The sequence below is a fragment of the Bison bison genome, unplaced genomic scaffold (assembly GCF_000754665.1).
Source record: "Bison bison bison isolate TAMUID 2011002044 unplaced genomic scaffold, Bison_UMD1.0 scf7180017864379, whole genome shotgun sequence".
NCBI classification, from domain to species: Eukaryota; Metazoa; Chordata; class Mammalia; order Artiodactyla; family Bovidae; genus Bison; species Bison bison.
Genome location: NW_011494951.1, coordinates 9,623,658 through 9,642,442, shown reverse-complemented (window position 1 = coordinate 9,642,442; position 18,785 = coordinate 9,623,658). Strand labels below are relative to the sequence as shown.

Here is an 18,785-nt window from a genome sequence, read left to right as displayed (position 1 = left end):
CTCAGAGCTTTTGTGTAGTAAAGTTTTATTAAAGTATAAAGGAGATAGAGAAAGCTTCTGACATAGGCATCAGAAGGGGGCAGAAAGAGTACCCGCTTGCTAGTGTTAATAATGAGGTTATATAATCCAAAGAATGTCTGGAGGTTGTAAAGACCTCCTCCGACCTACTCCCATAATTTACATTTTAAGATAACACTGTCCTCAGGCAAGATACATCCTTGTAAAGACCAGGTATACTCCCATAATTAACATTTTAAAATAACAGAAGGTTGAATCCAAAGACTGTCCTTAGGCAGGATACATTATTGGTATATAATCCTAAGGAATGTGGAGAAAGAAAAAAAGTTTGTCCTTTTTTCCTCCTTGAGAATTCCAGACCCCTCTCTCTTTGGGGACCCCTAGACTCCCTATCAACCTGCCTAGGAACTGACTCTCTCAAAAGGAAACATCCATTTACAGCTCCTATGGAAATAATCAATCTTGGCAACACTCATCAAATGCTGCTAAACTAATTCAATGAAAAGTTGTTGTGGAACTTTATAATGAATGAATTAGGCGGTTAATGGCCAATCTTGTTAACGCCCCTAAATGAGAGACAGCGTGACATTATGTGTCTCCTGAGGTGATGCCCAAGGAATTCTACAGCTCCCTCTATGAAGCATTCCTGACCACTCCCAAATGTAATCTGACTCTAATCTAGCACTCTGTCCGCAGGTCATACAGGGACAGGAGATGTAAGAGGCGTGGGTTCAATCCCTGAGTCCAGAAGATCCCCTAGAGGAGCGCATGGCAACCCACTCCAGTATTCTTGCCTGGAAAATCCCATGGGTGGAGGAGCCTGATTACAGTCCATGGGGTCACAAAGAACTGGAAACAGCTAAGTGACTGAGCCCACTCACCACAGGGATTAGTGAAAAGTGAAGTTGCTCAGTTGTGTCCAACGCTTTGCGACCTCATGGACTGTAGCCTACCAGGCTTTTCAGTCCATGGAATTTTCCGGGCAAGAATAATGGAGTGGGTGCCATTTCCTTCTCCAGGGGATCTTCCTGACCCAGGGATTGAATCAGGGTCTCCTGCATTTCAGGCAGATGCTTTACCATCTGAGCCACTAGGGAAGCCCACAGGGACTAGAGGAAAACATAAAATGAAACCAGGAGCCAAATCCAGCAGGTAGGAAATTCTACAAGACAAATCACCAAATCTCTTCAACACAGTAACAGGCTCTTAAAAATGATTATGAATTAAAGGATACTAATAATCCATTCTTGAAGATACTTAGAGGATACTTCAGATAGCTGAATGTAATGAGTGAATCCTTACTTGAACAAATCAATCATAAACTACATGATTTTTAAGAAAATCATAGAAAACTGAATGCAAGTTGGATATTGGATAACACTGAAAAAATGCTCTTTATTTTGTTACATGAGAGTATGGTATTACATTGGTTTGAATTTTTTTAATGTTATTTTTCATTCAAGATTCAGACTGAAGTATTTACAGACACAGTAATGTGAAGTCTGGAATTTGCTTTAAAGAAAGTGTTTTAGGGCTGCAGTCCCCAAACTTTTTAGCACTCGGGATGGGTTTCATGGAAGACAATTTTTCCATGGACAGGTAGAAGTGGGGTGGTTTCAGGATGATTTGAGTGAATTACATTTATTGTGCACTTTGTCTTTTATTATTACATCAGCTCCACTTCAGATTATCAGGCATTAGATCCCAGAGGTTGAGGACCTCTGCTTTAGGGAAAAAAAAAATTTGAGAAGACAGATTAAAGAAGAATAGCAGAATGTTGATAATTTTTGAGGTTGAGTAATGGGTGGTTGCAGCCATGAAATTAAAAGACGCTTACTCCTTTGAAGGAAAGTTATGAACAACCTAGACAGCATATTCAAAAGCAGAGACATTACTTTGCCAACAAAGGTCCATCTAGTCAAGGTTATGGTTTTTTCCATGGTTATGTATGGATGTGGGAGTTGGACTGTGAAGAAAGCTGAGCACCGAAGAATTGATGCTTCTGAACTGTGGTGTTGGAGAAGACTCTTGAGAGTTCCTTGGACTGCAAGGAGATCCAACCAGTCCATTCTGAAGGAGATCAGTCCTGGGTGTTCATTGGAAGGACTGATGGTGAAGCTGAAACTCCAATACTTTGGCCACCTCATGCGAAGAGTTGGCTCATTGGAAAAGACCCTGATGCTGGGAGGGATTGGGGGCAGGAGGAGAAGGGGACGACAGAGGAAGAGATGGCTGGATGGCATCACTGACTCAATGGACATGAGTTTGGGTGAACTCCAGGAGATGGTGATGGACAGGGAGGCCTGGTGTGCTGCAATTCATGGGGTTGCAAAGAGTTGGACACGACTGAGTGACTGAACTGAACTGAACTGAATGGTCAAAAGGGGGTCGATTATTATTTTCTCTAGTTTTATAAATGTTTAAAGATTTCTGTAACAAAAAGTTCTGATCCTATGCATGTCCTTGCTGCCTCAGTGCCTTTGCACATGTCCTTTCTTTTGCCTAGAATGCTCTTCTGCAGACATTTCTAGTTTTTGCTGTCCCTCTTTCTTCAGGTCTTTACAAACCTGTCATCTTTCACCGAAGCCTTCCTTATTTTATTACCGTACTTAAAACTCTAAGCACTCCTTCCAGCACTTGTCACCACCCGTCCCACGACATATTTTTTGCTTTCTAGTCTGTGCCCCACCTCCCACTACAATATCTGTTGCATCTGAGCTAGAATTTAGTCTGTTTTGTTCACTGCTATATCCCCAGGACCTAGCAGAGTTTATAAGACATAACAGAATCTCAATAAAAACTTACTGAATAACTGTGTTATGAAAAGTAGACACAATTTGGAAATAAAGCCAAAAGGTGGCCACACATCCTTTCATTGTCCTTTGGGGTCACTGTTCAACAAGCTTGTTGTTATTCAATTGCTAAGTCGTGTCCAACTTTTTGCAACCCTCTGGAGCCAGGCTCATCTGTCTTCCACCATCTCCCAGAGTTTGCTCAAATTCACATCCATTACGTTGGTGATGCTATCTGACCATCTCATCCTCTGCCTCTCCTTCTCCCCCTGCCCTCAATCCTTCCCAGCATCAGGGTCTTTTCCAATTAATTGTTTTTTTGCATCAGGTGGCCAAAGTGTTGGAGCTTCAGCATCAGTCCTTCCAATGAATATTCAGGGTTGATATCCTTTAGGATTGACTGGTTTGATCTCTTGCAGTCCAAGAGACTCTGAAGAGTCTTCTTTGGCATCACAATTTGAAAGCATCATTTCTTCAGTACTCAGCCTTCTTAATGGACCAAATCTAACATCCGTACATGACTACTGGAAAAACCACAGCTTTGACTATACGGACCTTTGTTGGCAAAGTAATGTCTCTGCTTTTTAATAGGCTGTCTAGGTTTGTCATAGCTTTCCTTCCAAAGAGCAAGCGTCTTTTAATTTCATGGCTGCAGTCACCATCTGCAGTGATTTTGGAGCCCAAGAAAATAAAATCTGCCACTGCTTTTACTTTTTTCCCTTCTATTTGCCATGGAGTGATGGGACCAGATACCATGATCTTAATTTATTAATGTTGAGTTTTGAACCAGCTTTCTCACTTTCCTCTTTCTTGACACGTTTACTCCAGAATGAGTTAATTATCTAGCAGGTTGTGTCTTTGTCCTTTCTACTGACTCTCAAATCTTATGAAGTTTGATGGTAGCTTATAGATCTTGTCCATTAGAGTTGCAAATAATTTCTGTCTGATAGAAAAGATATTCCCAAAGGTTATGGCTTCTTATTGCCTTGCAGAACATTGACCAGTTTATATCTAACCTGCCAATCTACTCTAATATTCCCTTTAAAATACTTATAAGTGATCCAGTGCTTTCCAGTGTTCTCTGAGTGGACTTTAGCATTTTGCAGATTCCCTCATAAATAAATAAATAAATCTTTGACATGTGTTGATTCTGTATGTTATAAAAGTCATACTCTAAGCATTTTGAAACTCCTGCTTTGACAAATGAATTCAAATAAATTATTCAGTTCAAATAAGTTGTGGGACTTCCAAGGTGGTCCAGTGGTTAAGACTCGTGGGCTTCTACTACAGGGGGCACAGGTTCAATTCCTGCTTGGGGAACTAAGATCCCTCATGCCATGTGGTAGCAGCAACTACAACAATAACAACAAAAAATGCTCAACAAAAAGGTTGTGATGAGCTGTGCAAATCGTGGCAGATATTCTTGGCTTTTTTTTTTTTTTTTTTTTTTTGCCTCTTGAGGCTCTGATTCTGCCTTGCTGAGCTATACAACACACATCTGGTCCATTCACTCAAGATTCTTTTTCAACTGGTAGAGGACATCTGGTCACCTACGGTCCCTCCCATCAGATTTGTCTTAACTGCACAACTTTAGGCCCTTTATCCTGTGTCCCCTCCAGCTGCCCCTACTCCAGGACCGCTCTCATTTGTTGCTCACTAGTGCACTTAAGCATCCATATCTGAAAGTCCATATCTGAAAGTGAAGGGGAAGAATATCCCCAGGTGAAATAAATAATATTTTATACTTATCTACCTATAAGCAACGTGATTCTGCTGCAGAATCACAAATAGACGTCATCTCTCCGGACTATTCTAACCAACTGCTATCTATCTACAGGGCAGGCTGAGGTTGAACCCAGGCTCGCCCTAACGTGCTGTGATCAGTCGGCAGTGGCTTCCAGGTACCCAGGATTAGTGTGCTTGGTGTGAACCACATCCTTCTTGACCCAGTTCCAAGAGGTGATGGTTCAAGACGTGAAATAAACCACAAAGCCTACGGCTGATAACTAGCGCAGGCGTGGCACTCTGCTGCCTTTCCTGCAGAAATTTGCAGTATGTCCCAAAGCACAAACATTAGGACCTTGCCTCACTAAATGGAGACCTGTGACCTCACCCAGCAGCTTAATGACTCACCTTGAGATGACGGAGGAGAACACCTCCGTCTAGAGACAGCAGAAATGCTAACACACTGGGAACGGGTTGCCTCTGGCCTCAGACTTGCTTAGAACAGCCTCTTTTGGAAACCATTGAATGGAAACGCAGTCAGTTCAAAAGCAGTTCTACCATTTAGCCAGCTCCGACCACGGGAAAATCTCTCTCTGTCTCTGTTTCCTCTTCGTTTGAATGGGCCTGATGATTCCAAGGGTAGAAAGAGATGAGTTTCGATCCCCACTCTGCCGTGGACTAACTTCAAGATTGTCTTCATGCACTGATACAGTCACAGAGAGCCCGGGGCTCAGAAAGACTGCACTTAGAGTTTAATGCTCTGAAGTCACTGTCTGGAAACTTTTAAAAACTTTACCTTTGCTTTCGTGTTTCTACAAGAGAAGCCCGATAGGACACTGGAAGGGGCGCCAGGGCCTTGAAGCCTTGGCTCACATATTGTTCCCCATCCGCTGCTTCTCCACCTCCCTGGGGCAGGATCTTGCCTGTGAGGACCCTTCCTCGCTCTGCCCACCAGCAGGACTGTCCAGTGGAGTCAGGCGCCCCTTCCCTGTGTACCAAGTTGTGGGGAGCAGTCCAGCACCTGTGAGGGTCTGAACTCTCCCTGCCAGTAACCCCTATGCTCAAGGGGACCCTGCAACCAGGAAAGGTTAATTTTGAATTTCTGCTGGATCTGTTTCTGTGACTGGAACCCGCATCTTGCCCATTTTGTTATTATCTGCATGCACAATGGCCGGCCTCAGGGAGATGAGCTGAGCCACCCACCTGTGAAGGTCTGCAAGGAAGTGAAACTAACACATCTCCCTGCCTGAGACTTGCCATTGTGGGGGACATTTGTAAGGACTAATAGTCTTTTTATTTAGTTTCCTCACCTCCCTTCATCTCTGATCCATTAAAGAACCTGGCTTCCAGTCCCCACAATATGGTTCTTTTGAGGAGCTAGCCTGCCATCTTCTTGGTCAGCTGCCTCCCAGATAAAGTCCTGATTGCAGGGCCTCATCTCGGATTCATCACGGTGAGCTTGGACTCGGTAACAACCCGACTTCCAAGAGCAGGCAAAGACCACCTGGCAGGGCTTCCCTGGTGGTCTAGTGGTTAAGAATCCGCCTGCCAATGCAGAAGAAATGACTTCCATCCTTGGTCTGGGAAGATCCGACACGCTGGGGGCAACTAAACTCATTTTCCACAATTCCTGAGCCAGCACTCTGGAGCTCATGGCCCCTGACAGGAGGAGCCACTGCAACGAGAAGCCCTGGCACCACAACTAGAGAGGAGCCTCCTCTGGCTGCAGCTAGAGAAAGCCCAAGTGTAGTAACCAAGCTACACTTTCCAGCGCAGCCAGAAAAATCACATAAAATAATAATGATAAACCACCTTGTCTGACTCTGTGCGACTCCATGGACCGCACCCTGCCAGGCTCCTCTGTCCATGGAATTCTCCAGGCAAGAATACTGGAGTGGGTCGCCGTGCCCTCCTCCAGGGGATCTTCCCCATCCAGGATGGAATCCATGTCTCTTATGTCTCCTGCATCGACGGGAATTCTTACCACTAGTGCCACCTAGGAAGCTCAAGACCACAGAATAAAAGGAAATCTTCCTCCTGCTTTTTGAACAACGAGCAAGTCATCTTTATTTGTACGAGGACCCCACAAGTTACCTTGCAAGCTCTAACTGTCAGAAATCACTTGATTGTTTGTAATAACTCTCTTGGCTCCATCCCTATAATGTGTGTCCTGAGACTTCCCCGACAGGATGCTGATAAGTTGAGAAAGAACCCCCGAGATAAAGCTCCTAGTGCACGCAGACAACCCATACACATGGATTCCCAACCTTTATCCCATCGAAATTTCTAAACAGGCTTTTGGGCTGTTTTCCAAGGGTTTTTCCCTCCAAAGAGGAAAGGAGGAAGCAGAGAGGCCGTGAGCGCTCACTGTGGTACTGAATAAAGGTTTCCTTTTTCATGGCCACTTCCTTGGGTTATTAATAACAATACCAGGGCGGGAGCTTGGGCGGCAGGCAGCTGCAAACAGCACCAACCTTTCTAAGAACAACAGAAGCAAAGCCTGAGGCCAAAGAGCCTGGAAGTGACCTCTCTCCTTCTCTCTCTCCTCTGTTCCTGTCCTCTCTCACTCAGCCATCTAATGGGCTCCCAGAGCATCCAATTAACCCCTCCTTCTAGAAGATTCTACCCACCCCCAGCTACCTTTCCCCAGATATGCTGGGAGCACCCCCAAGCCCCACAGGCCCCACACTCAGCTTATTTGCATATGTACTCCACTCCATCCTTCCTTCCACAGATAACTCAGCTGCAGGGTCTGACTTCCCTCCTCGTAACCATAGCAGCAGCTCGGATCCTTGTTCCACTTTCCACATTCAGTAGGGTTCACCTGAGACTCTCTGGCCACTGGTCCCGGCCTCAGAAGCCCAGAAGGAAAGACAGGCGTGAAGGAAACCTGATAATCACAGAGAGCACATGGGTGAACCCAAGGCCCTGCGGTGCGCTGATGAAGTTCAGGGTCCAACTGGACCTGAAGAGGGAAGAGGGACGATGAGCAGGTGGCCATTCCATCACTGCAAAGGGAAACCACACTGCCATTCTGGCCCATGCAAGGACGGTCACCCTCTCACAGTCTCATGTGCTGAGAAAGTTCAGGTTGTACATGGGCCAACATGACCCTCTAACCAGCAAGATCCTCCCTAGGGCCCACAGCCGTCAAAGAGTTTTGGTCCACGGATTGGCCAATCTGCCGCAAGCAGTAGCATCTTATCTATCTCCCAGACTTTGTTCAACAGGGTTGATACACAGTCTTGGGAACAGCCTTTTGTGGAAACCCTACCACTAAAGGAAGACTTCATGCATGACCTCTTTCATCAAGCCCTTCCCGATTCAGCCGCTCCAGGTGGGTTCAGTTTGCTGAATCTCGGTGGTGCTGCTGTGACCCTTGGTACATGGCAATTCATGTACTGATATTTTCTCGTTTGATGGGTACCTGAGTACATCCCACATGGCCCTGGAAAATCCAGCAAATGGCTAATAGCAGAGAAGCGGCCCCTCCCTGCTCAGGGCCCCTCTCGTCTGGGTACAATCCTCTTAGCTGCTGTACATCGCACTGTCTTGCGTTACTGTTTCCAGGCCAGTTGTCCTAAACCTGCCTTGTAGGACCCAGAGAGCAGGACCCATGTTTTCTTCCTCCCTGAATCCTCCACGTCTCGCCCCAGGTATACACACACATACATGAAAGCCTTGACTAAGAGTTTGTACGAATCTGCTATTGGGTACAATTTTTTGTCATACATTTTATGGGAAGTGGAAGTTAAAGAAATGCTAAAGTCATTAAAATGGGAGGCATGGGGAAGTAAAAATGAAGCGCTGGCCCTGAGAAATCTTATTGGAAATTTTGAAAAGGAAAGAGAAGCCAAAACAAATGATGAACTAGAGATAAAGGTATCAGAAAAGACAGTGGATGCGGTCACAGAAGGGATCATTAGCAGCTGGGAAAAGATCAAAGAAGAATCTTCTCTGATTAAGGCTCTCATTGCTTCTGTATCGACAAGCACGGTGTGGACTTAAGCAGGTTCAATTCAGCAAGCACGGACTAAGACTCTACAAAGGGATGAAGGACGTGCTGGAGCACAGGGAATGCAGAGATGAATTAAACAGCCCCTCTCCATCCATGGGGAATGGCACCCCACTCCAGTGCCCTTGCCCGGAAAATCCCATGGGCAGAGGAGCCTGGTGGGCTGCAGTCCATGGGGTCCCGAAGACTTGGACACAACTGAGCGACTTCACTTTCACTTTCCTGCATTGGAGAAGGAAATGGCAACCCACTCCAGTGTTCTTGCCTGGAGAATCCCAGGGATGGGGGAGCCTTGTGGGCTGCCATCTATGGGGTCGCACAGAGTCGGACACAACTGAAGCGACATAACAGTAACAGCTCCATCCAAGGGGAATGGCAACCCACTCCAGTATTCTTGCCTGAAAAATCCCATGGACAGAGGAACCTGGTGGGCTACAGTCCACAGGGTTGCAAAAAGTTGGACACGACAGCATGAGCAAGCAAACAAGCCTCCAGCCAGGACCCTAGCTTGTCTCGGGACAGGGACAAAAAAGTCATTTATTACGATTTTGTTCATTTCTATTATTTGTAATATACTGGCTTGTATCTTGTTGTTATTTAGTCACTAAGTCATGTCTGACTCTTTTGCAACCCCATGGACTGTAGCCCACCAGGGTCCTCTGTCCATGGGATTTCCCAGGCAGGAATACTGGAAAGGGTGCTATTTTCTTCCCCAGGGGAATCTTCCTGGACCAGGATCCAACCCATGTCTTCTGCATTCCAGGCAGATTCTTCGCCACTGAGCCACCTGAGTAGCCCCTGATAGCTTGTACATCACTCATTTAATCCAGCTAAATATTTTTGCTTATTATATAACAGGCACTCTTTTAGATCCTCGAGATATATCCCTCAACAGAATGTCTCTAGCCTAAATGACCGTATATTTCATGAAGCATCTGCTAGATTTTTAACATTTTAAAATCTAGTTTTTTTTCAAAAAAAGCAATAAAGTAGAAAGAGATGTAACAGAAGAACAAAGAAGATGATAACGAAACGAACATTTAAAAGCTAACATAAAGATACAGAAAGGGTGCAGCTGCCCACAATACCTCTATCGCTCCTCGCATGGAGTGGGCGGTGTTGTTTCTCTGCCTCCCGAATCTGGGTTGAAGGGGTGACCTAACCAATGTAGAAGTGATGCTGTGCTGGTTACAGGTCTAAAGCTTTAGGAAGGGCTCTTCTGAAAGTTTGGGAACTTGGAAGAACTCCAGCCACACCACAAAAAGATCGTATGGTGACACCACGAGGTGAAGAGGGGCCCTGAGAAGAATAGAGAGAGAAAGCGAGGCCACCACCCCAGCTGACACCACGTGCCATGGCGCCATCTTGTAAGCGCCACGTTTTGGACGTTCCCGCCAAGTCAGTCGCTCCCGACTACAGCCCTAGCTGGCACCGTGTGAAGCAGGCCATCCAGCTGATCCCAGACAAGCCACTCAATTGGGAAAGATAACAAATGGCTGAGGCTTTAAGCCCCTATGTGTTAGAGTAATTTTTGATGCAGCAAAAGATAACCAAAACAGAAAGCGCACCTGGAAGCGAGGCATGGCCTGACGGAAACCTAGAACACACGTTCAGTTCAGTTCAGTTCAGTCGCTCAGTCTGTCCGACTCTTTGCGACCCCATGAACTGCAGCACGCCAGGCCTCCCTGTCCATCACCAACTCCCAGAGTCCACCCAAACCCATGTCCATTGAGTCAGTAATGCCATCCAACCACCTCACCCTCTGTCATCCCCTTCTCCTACCTTCAATCTTTCCCAGCATCAGGATCTTTTCAAATGAGTCAGCTCTTCGCATGAGGTGGCCAAAGTATTGGAGTTTCAGCTTCAACATCAGTCCTTCCAAAGAATATTCGGGACTGATTTCCTTTAGGATGGACTGGTTGGACCTCCTTGTAGTCCAACATGTGTACGATGGTTCCTTTTCTGTGTCAGCTTGGCTAAGCCCATGGTACCCAGAGATTGAGTCAGATGCATCTGGATGTGTGTTGCATTTAAATGGATGCACTCTGAGTAAAGCAGGTGACCATCCACGGTCTAGGTGGGCCTCATTGAGTGAGCTGAAAGCCTTAAGAAAAAGACTGACTTCCCCCAGGGAAAAGGGAATTCTGCCAGCAGAGGCCTTCAGATTAGAGCTGCAGCATCAACTCTTCCCTGGATCTCTAGCCTGCCTGCCCACCCTGAAGATTTTGCCTTGTCAGACACCAAATCACGTGAGCCAATTCCTCAAACATTATTGACTGGAGGATTTTTGCAGAAACTAATGCCTATGGCCAGCGATTTGTTATGTAAGTGAATACTGAATCACGAAGGATTTTATTCTCTTTTGTTGGCCTAATAGTCACACCGTCTGAATCAGAAGTATATTCTGAAGAACTATCATCTTCTGAGATCCTAGTATTTATGTTGCTTGGACAATCAGAGAAAGTATCTGCATAAAATTCACCAAAAAATGCCTCTTCACTTAAAATTTCATGATGTGTCTTTTTTAAAAATTTTATGGTAATACACTTGCTTATGACATACATAAGGTTGGAACAAAAGCTTAATGGAGCAAAATGTGAATGATAACAAACACAGGGTATATGATGAACCCTGGGTCAATTTTTAGCTCTAACAACTTTGCACGGTGATGTTAACTGTATCACTCTTAAAAGCACGTTGCCACGTCTCCAGTCAATAATAGGTTAAATGAGCACTTTCTCTCTTTCTCTCCCTCTGTCGCTATCTCTCTATCTCTGTCTTTCTCTCTTCCTGATTACAACATAGCTTTAGCATTTAGCACTGGGTGACAAGCTACAGTTATTAATAGAAAGGCCTCAAGAAGACTATTTGTGAAGGCTGAACAGACAGGACAGAAATTGTTATTGGAGGCTGGGGAAATGAAATCTGTGCTCTGAAGACCTGTCACCTGCCATAATGGAGCTAATAGAAGCAGACCTAGTGAACTTCGGGTTTTGGCTAAGGAGATTTCCAGGCAGAATGTTGGAAGTGCCAACTCATTTCTTCTAGCTGTCTGTGAGAAAGATTCAGGGAGAAAGAAATAAACCAAAAGAGAACTGTTCATTTCTAAGCAGATTCAAGAGCAAGCATTTCCAAGTCAAGATTTGTTAGGTTTGAAATAAAACTGCTTTTCATTCCCAGTCTTTCCTAGTAAAAGAATTTCAAAGCAAGAAATGGCCTCAAGGCAATGATCACGCCCAGGGCGCTGCCAATAAAACACCTTCACAGGGTCAAGACGTCAGAGGTGTGACTGGGAGGCTCTGAGATGTCATGGAGAAGAAGAAACTCAGCATGTCCAGCACCCCAGGCGACACCAGCCTTTCAGCTGACCCCGCCGCTGTGCCATTCATGGAAGTGATGTCTGAGCTGTTTGGGGTGCTCCAGCTTAGCTAAGCCCCCCAGTGACTTCAGCTCTAGCCGACATCACAAGGAACAGAAGAACCACCTAGCTAAGCCCCATCAATCCTCAGAGTCATGCAAAATAGTAAAATGGCTTATGTTTTAAGACACGAAGTTTGGGGGTGGTTTGTTACATGGTAATAGATAAGCAAGATACCAATTACAGATCATTTGAAACTGAAGAGTTGTAAGGCAAGAGACCTACCATAAACCTACTGATGGCAGTAATAATTACCAGTGGCTAACAAGTCCCTTTACCTAGCACTGCCACATTCTTTCTTCCTCGACACTCAATTTTACATAGCTGCAATTATTATACTCATAATTTTTATGATGGTTTTGTTTTGCATGATATTACTTATCACATTTTTGTATGTTAGACATAGTTTGAATAAAGTACTGCAGGGGTAGGAAGAGCTAGATCAGAGTAGAAATCCCAAGGTGAACAGTTGGCATAAATCGCTGCTTCGGCCCACTATCAATGACCAAGGCAGGAGAGAGCAGCCTAGGCAAGAGATGGGTGCAAAGGAGGATCGCAGAAATGGTCTCAGCTTTCATCAGGGAGAAGAGGGTATGACTACCAGGGAAATAGCCTGCTAGACTTTCGACAACATAGAAGGAGGAAGTTATTAATCAAAGAACCATGACCTTGAAGTTAAAGTCTCTGGGGGAACAGAAGGTAGAAGAGCTACAAGAACAACAGGAAGAGAGAAAGAAAACATCACATATATAATCTATACTATATGGAGAATTCTCACAGAAAGAAATAAACAAGCAACTCAGTAGAAATTAACAAGGATCTGAATAGGAAACTCACAGGAAAAAATATAAACGGCCAATAACCATACACAATATGCTGAGAATCATCAACAGTCAGGGAACAATTAGTTGCCATTGTTTTTCTAGTTGCTATTGTTGTTCTAGTTAGCAATGACAAGATTGTGGGGAAGTATGACCTCTGATGGATGGTGATGGGGGTATACAATGATACAGTTACTTTGGAGAGAATTCAGAAATATTTATCAAATTTTAAAATATGCCTAATTCTCCCTTTGGCCCAGTAGAAATCTATCCTATAGAAACACTCCCATACGTACACAAATATATGTTGTTGTTTAGTCTCTAAGTTGTGTCCAACTTTTTACAACCCTATGGACTGTAGAGCCCCAGGTTCCTCTGTTCTTGTGATGCTCCAGGTACATATTGGGTTGCCATTTTCTCCTCGCAGAGATCTTTCTGACCCAGGGATCGAACCTTTGTCTCCTGTGTCTCCTGCATTGCAGATAGATTCTTTATCACTGAGACACCTGGGTAGCTACATATACATATAACAACTATATATATATATATATATATATAAAACAAAAATTATATATTTGACAAAAATATTCATTGCAGCATGTTTCTCCCCAACCAGCATGGTAGGTTCATGAGAGTGGGCACTTTATCCTTCAATCCTGTATTGTCAGAACTAGATCACTTTCTGAAACATAGAAGATGCTCAACAAATATTTATTGAATGAGCACTGGAAACTAATTTTCTATCAGTAGGAAATATCCACATCCATCCTACAGAAGGGTGGTTTCCCCAGTGGCTCAGAGAGTAAAGAATCTGCCTGCAATGCAGGAGACCTAGGTTTGATTCCTTGATTGGGAAGATCCCCTGGAGAAGGAAATGGCAACCCACTCCAGTATTCTTCCCTGGAAAATCCCATGGACAGTGGAGCCTGGCAGGCTATAGTCCATGGGGTCACAAAGTCAGACACAACTGAGTGACTAACACACACACACACACACACACACAAAGGAAATATTTACATCCACTCTACAGAATACTGTTAGCTGTTAGATGGTGCTAGTAGTAAAGAACCTGCCTTCCAATGCAGGAGACATAAGAGATGGGGGTTTGATCCCTGTGTCCTTAAGAGCCCCTAGAGGAGGGCATGGCAATCCACTCCACTATTCTTGCCTGAAGAATCCCATGGACGAAGGAGCCAGGCGGGCTACAGTCCACGGGGTCTCAAAAGAGTCGGATATGACTGAAGCGACTTAACCTGCACAACCTGTGTAGTGAATGACACTGAGAGATCTCCAGGACCAATTATAAATTAAAAATAATAATAATGATAATTACAGTAGAAAAGCTTTTTCATCATTGGAGGACAGATTTAGTGGATTGTGATTTAAATAAATGTAATCTTAGGCACCTCTTTTTTTGTTTTCTGCTTTTACTTTTATTTGGATTTTTTTTTTTTGGCGGCATTTATTCCCAGGCCATAAGTTTTTGTTTCTTCTGGGATATCTTTTTCTTTCGTGCAACCTCCTCTTCTGATTTAGGAATAATCTGTTCTTTTTCAGTGAAGATCATCTCAGTGTGGCCGGGAGAACTCATGTACGGGTTGATCTGACCATGAGCTCTGCAAGTCCTGCACCAGCAGCAAATGGTTTTTAGAGGTCACCTTTAGGCTGATTACGGCAAAGGAACATCTGTTTTGATGCTGGCCTTGGTCCATGTTTATTATCACTGAAAGATGCCTGTGATATTGCACTTCCCTCAAAAATAGCATGTTGAACGTTTAGAATACTTCAGGATCTTTCCTCCTTATTCTCATCATTCCCCCCATGTGGTAAGTACTGCCATTCCATTCCACAGCTGAGAACATTGAAGCTCAAAGAAAGTAATTTGCCCAGAGTTACGCTGTGACAGAGCTGGGATTTGAACCCAGTGTGCAGAGTTCCTGCTCTTAAACTACCCAAGGATAAAGTGACCGTATGTTCTGTTTAAGCCCAGCATAATTATTAATAGTATCCCCTTTCTTTCCAAAAAGTTCCAGACACAGTCAGTGCATTATGGTCCCTCTACCTACAGAACCTAAATAGGTAGCAGAGTGTTAAGAGTTTGGTTTCTGGAGCTAAATTTGGGGCAGTTTGCTCAAACTCTCCAGTTCAGTTTGCTTATATGTAACATGGAGATAGCACTGGTAATGCCTCAGATTGCTGTGAAAGGGCTAAATGGTTTGCCATTTTTTAAGTGCCTGACACACAGGAAGTACCAGATTAATTATTAACCTGTTTATGCAAAGTGTGAGTGTATGTGTATTGTGAGATATCTCGAAAGATGTTCAAAAAATAGTAACAGGAGATATCCCCATTAATATTTTAAGTATATATATATATACACATATACATTCGCCAATGGATGTATCTTTTTGATATTGTGTGTTTTGAATACTGAGTGTGTATTTAACATTGAGTAGGCGTCCTGACAAGCACTAAAAAGCCACCTGGTCTCTATGGCATCTTGCTTGCTATATGGATATGAACGCCCCAAAGATGATCAAACAACAGCAATTTAAAGACTATTAAATTAAGTGAAAATAAAATGATCGCTTTTATCATTACCATTTCAGATTGCATATCACTTGATTTGAGCTTCCAGGGTAGCTTAGCTGGTAAAGAATCTGCCTGCAATGCAGGAGACCCTCGTTTGATTCTTGGGTGGGAAAGATCCCCTGGAGAAGGGATAGGCTACCCCCTCCTGTATTCATGGGCTTTCCTGATGGCTCAGATGGTAAAGAATCTGCCTGCAACGTGGGAGACCTGGGTTCAATCCCTGGGTTGGGAAGATCCTCTGGAGGAGGGCATGGCAACCCACTCCAGTATTCTTATTTGGAGAATCCCCATGGACAGGGGAGCCTGGTGGGCTACAGTCCATGGGGTTGCAAAAGGTCGGACATGAATGAGCGACTAAGCACAGCACATCACTTGATTTAATTGATACGTTAATTGAAATCTAAAGGAATGGCTCAACTTCTACATTTTCTCTCAATTAACTAATTGTAAGCAAAACATTTGACACCATGGCAATCTTTGGACTACAACAATTTGCAAATAAGAAACTTCAGTCGCTGCGCTAGAACCTGAACTCGTGGGCACCCGCAGGGAGGCTGGGGGGCAGGAAGGGCGGGAGTCTCTCTGCCCACTTCCTCTCTCCCCAGCCCGGGGTCAAGTGTGTTTGGAGGCAGAACCGATTTGAATCACACAGGTGAACATCGCGGCTAGCCTGCCCGCCCTTGGCAGCCTGGAAAAGGCAGCAAGCCAGCCAGCCAGCACCTTTTCACTTCCCAACTTATTCTACTTCATGTACACTTTCAAAACTGAGTTTTCCGGGTGAAACTAAGCCCTGGTAATGGAAGGCAGGAAATCTGTTCACTTTGGGGAGAGATTAGTGGCTAGCTGGGATAGGGACGGAGAAACCTTCACAAAAGTCTCCATAGACTGGGTGTTCCCAGGGTCCCTACAGATTCATAAAGCAGATGCACTTTTGCGGCTGTTAGAATCTTAATTTTTAACCTTGCTGTTACTTTGTTTTCTGTCGTTACTGGGAGCTCTGGTCACATTTATTTCAGGGCGCACAAGAATCTCGAGGCTGGTATATTAATGAATGAAATGAATGTCGGTGATCCTGCCCCCCAGACACTGTCCTCCCCCGACCCCAGGCTCCGCAAACCATTTAATCCTGTGTCATCTGCAACACTACGGGGACTTGGGAGGCAAGACATGGCGAACAGAAACCCCGCGCAACTCACCGGCCTCCCGTTGACTTTCCGAACCAGTCGCCGGGCGGTGGGCGCCCAGGGGAGCTGCGGCCCCAAATGGAAGCCCAGGGCGTCTCGGACAACTTCCACCCGCCGAGCGGACGCGCCAGTAGCCGCGCGCTGTCGGCGGGCTCCCTGAGACCACCGGCCGCCCGCACCTCTTGCGAGTGGCGCGCGCAAACGCGCGCCTGCACTGCCTACTCGGCACCGCCCGGCGGGCTCTCAGCTGACTCGGGACAGTAGATGCCTTGTTGCCAGCAAATCCAGACGGCTGCTGTGCGGCGCGCGGCGTACAGCTGTGCCCAGCTGTGTCCAGCGCGCCCCGCCGAGTGCCGTCCCCACCGCGCGTGGGGCCCCGTAGGGCGCCTAAGACTCCCACTCACCTGGAACCCGGCCGGATCGTCTGGGTGTAGGTGTCGCATCGCTCCTGGATGATTTTCTGAAAATCGGCGGTGCTGCCTGCCCCGTGCCACCTGTTGAGCCCGGAGTAGTGCCACTTGTAGATTCCGATCGCCCCCCCGGTGATCCCCGCCACCAGGAAGAACAGAAGAACGCACCAGCAAAGCTTCTTTCTCGGCGTGCAGCAGTCGGCCATGGGGTCCGATGAGGGTCTCCCGGACCAATTTGTAGAAGCGGCCGCTAGAGTCTGAGCGGCCGGGGAGGAGAGCGCTAGCCCGTTTCTCAAACTGCACTTCCCCTTTAGCGCTCGCTCGCCTTTTCTCTCGCTTCCTTTCCTACTCCTCCCCCCTCCTTCGAAGTCCCTCAGTGGCGATCGCTAGACCAGTAAGGATCTCAAGGTCTTAAAAAGCCTAGAGCCGTTCACTTCCTAGATGGCAAGAGTGAATATTGACATTTTAGGAATCAACGAACTAAAATGGACTGGATCTGATGGATTATATTCTTTGCAGCCAAAGATGGAGAAGCTCTATACAGTCAGCAAAAACAAGACCCGGAGCTGACTGTGGCTCATATCATGAACTCATTTCAAAATTCAGACTTAACTTGAAAAAAGTAGGGAAAACCACTAAACCATTCAGGTATGACCTAAGTCAAGACCCCTACAATTATACAGTGAAAGTGACAAATAGATTCAGGGAATGAGATCTGATAGGCAGAGTGCCTGAAGAACTATGAACTGAGGTTCATGACATTGTACAGGAGGCAGTGATCAAGACCATCCCCAAAAAAAAGAAATGTAAAGAGGCAAAATGGTTATCTGAAGAGGCCTTACACATACCTGTGAAAAGAAGTAAAAGGCAAAGGAAAAAAGGAAAGATATACCCATTTGAATGCAGAGTTCCAAACAATAGCAAGGAGAGATAAGAAAGCCTTCCTCAGTGATCAATGCAAAGAAATAGAGGAAAACAATAGAATGGGGAAGACTAGAGATCTCTTCAGGAAAATTTCAGGTCCCAAGGGAACATTTCATGCAAAGATGGCCACATTAAAGGACAGAAATGATATGGATCTAACAGAAGCAGAAGATATTAAGAAGAGGTGGCAAGAATACACAGAAGAACTATGCAAAAAAGATCTTCATGACCGAGATAACCATGATGGTGTGATCACTCACCTAGAGCCAGACATCCTGGAATGTGAATTCAAGTGGGCCTTAGGAAGCATCAGTACAAACAAAGCTAGTGGAGGTGATGGAATTCCAGTTGAGCTATTTCAAATCCTAAAAGGTGATGCTGTAAAAGTGCTGCACTCAATATGCCAGCAAATTTGGAAAACTCAGCAGTGGCCACAGGACTGGAAAAGGTCAGTTTTCATTCCAATCCCAAAGAAAGGCAATGCCAAAGAATGTTCAAACTACTGCACAATTGCACTCATCTCACACACTAGCAAAGTAACGCTCAAAATTCTCCAAGCCGGGTTTCAAAAGTACCTGAACCATGAACTTCCAGATGTTCAAGCTAGTTTTAGAAAAGGCAGAGGAACCAGAGATCAAACTGCCAACATGTGCTGGGTCATGGAAAAAACAAGAGAGTTCCAGAAAAACATCTATTTCTGCTTTATTGACTATGCCAAAGCCTTTGACTGTGTGGATCACAATAAACTGTGGAAAATTCTGAGAGATGGGAACACCAGACCACCTGACCTGACTCCTGAGAATTCTGTATGCAGGTCAAGAAGCAACAGTCAGAACTGGACGTGGTACAACAGACAGGTTCCAAATCAGGAAAGGAGTGTGTCAAG

General features: G+C 45.2%; 1 protein-coding gene across 2 annotated transcripts in view; it reads right to left on the bottom strand.

Moving 5' to 3' along the window:
• CD38 (CD38 molecule) overlaps window positions 1-17,484 on the bottom strand; it is a 54,855-nt gene extending 37,371 nt beyond the window's left edge. For both annotated transcript variants that reach the window (XM_010857293.1, XM_010857292.1), the window contains exon 1: window positions 16,970-17,484. In XM_010857293.1, the coding sequence (XP_010855595.1) occupies window positions 16,970-17,181 (212 nt within the window). In that variant the 5' untranslated portion in view covers window positions 17,182-17,484. The remainder of the gene's footprint in view (window positions 1-16,969) is intronic.
• Between the last annotated feature and the right edge of the window lie 1,301 nt (window positions 17,485-18,785).